At 36.7% G+C, this 1,789-nt stretch overlaps 1 protein-coding gene across 1 annotated transcript; it reads right to left on the reverse strand.

Moving 5' to 3' along the window:
- Positions 1 to 432: 432 nt before the first annotated feature.
- LOC125998823 (melanoma-associated antigen B16-like) lies at positions 433 to 1,491 on the reverse strand. Its single transcript, XM_049766884.1, has one exon. It carries the CDS (start codon positions 1,489 to 1,491, stop codon positions 433 to 435), a length of 1,059 nt encoding a protein of 352 aa, XP_049622841.1.
- Between the last annotated feature and the right edge of the window lie 298 nt (positions 1,492 to 1,789).

Here is a 1,789-nt window from a genome sequence, read left to right on the forward strand (position 1 = left end):
AAATTAATGCACTTCTGGTCTGTTTATTTAATTTTCTAGAATAAGAGCTAAAATGATTTTGATATATCTTAGAATTTCTCCTCTATTGGTTCTAATGACGTAAACCAATTTCTCCTAAGTTATATTAAGTGTCTATAGCAATGACATGCTATCTTTATTCAGAGGACAAAATAAGATGTAGTCTTAAATACCACTCTAGTTTTAAATGTGTGACTAACATCATCCATGTTGGAGGGTTTCATGCCAATAATTTCTATATTTAAAACATTTCAATATATACACTATGAATAAAATTCAAGTTACACATGCAAACTAGTAACACACAGATATAACACACAGATGTTTCTGCTTCATTTACTAGCCCCTCAGATTTAATGGAACAGATACCAATAGCTTTTCAAGATGTCCCTGTGGAAGCTATCCCTTGATGCATTAGGGATAGGAGAATCTGTTAAAACTGTCATCAGAGATGATAGATGCTACAGGAGGTATAGCCCAAGCCCTATTATTAGCTAAACCTCTTTGAATTGCATCTTGAAGAGCATCTTCATAAAGTGGTCCAAAGGCACTTGGTTTGGATCTAATAATCTTGGCCAAAAACTCGAGAACTTGAATTTTAGATGTTTCAGCAATTGCTCGTCGCCCCCAAACAAACTCAAAATGTCCAAGATCATGGGCTCTGGGACGATACACAATATAGTTCTCGCTCACAAAATCATCGGTGATAAGCTCCTTGGCGTCTCCAAAGATAAAATGTCTGTCATTTTCATTTATCCCAATTTGACTAAAAATGTGCCAGAACTCCTGTTCAGAGGCACAGTTTCCTTTCATGAAGATCACAGCGAGAGTCAGAATAAGAATACCAGTCTTGGGTATTCCTTTTTCACCACAATGCATTCCATCAAAAGTAAGGTCTAGTTTCATAATGGAGACATAGTAGCTGCTTTCATCAATTTCTATCACATCAAGGCCAAAAACCACTTCCATCCGCCTATGGACCCTACGGAAGATATCACTAAAGTGATCTTTATAGTCAATGATTGTCGTAATCATCTCTTCCTTGGTTACTGGTGCTTTCATTCTATATTTTATCAGTATTAGTCTCACCAGTAAAGCAATTTGATTCTCTAATATTTCATTAGGCAATTCTTCGAGATTTTCTATAGCCTGTGAGGTGCTCGGTATATCATAACTTGAATTATGAAAGCCATTAGCTAATCTGATATATGGCATGGTGAAGATAGATCTAGAAGAAAATGAGATGCTTTCAGCATCATGTGATGTGCTTGGCATATTAAAATCTACAGTTTCAATCTTACAGTTGCACAACTGAGGAGGAGGTGAAACACAGGTTTTTTTGAGAAACTCAAAAACTTTGTCAATATCATTGGTGTCCTCAGCTTCCCTGGGGGCTTCATCGTTCACATTGGAATTGTGGGCTTCCCCTGGGCCCACGGATAGTTCAGGTGGTTTCTTCTGATCATTAGACATTATTCAAGCTTCACAAAGAAAATAAAGGCAAATGTGAGCGGCATAATCTGTAAGATAATTTAATTTTCTCTGATATGTCATTTACAATGGACTTCTGATATCAGTAAAGAGTCCTACAGAACTTTTTCAATTACAGATTCCTAAGTCCCTCAAGAACATGTAAAACAAAAACTAAATTCTACTCAAGATGAAGTCAGCCAAGGTAGGCTGAGAGATCTCAGGGAGCACAGTAACCAGGTATTATTTAGAAACAGGCAAACCATATCTGTTCTGAGGAGGTTGATATAGTCACTCTACA

Source organism: Suncus etruscus, chromosome X, assembly GCF_024139225.1.
Source record: "Suncus etruscus isolate mSunEtr1 chromosome X, mSunEtr1.pri.cur, whole genome shotgun sequence".
Taxonomy (NCBI): domain Eukaryota; kingdom Metazoa; phylum Chordata; class Mammalia; order Eulipotyphla; family Soricidae; genus Suncus; species Suncus etruscus.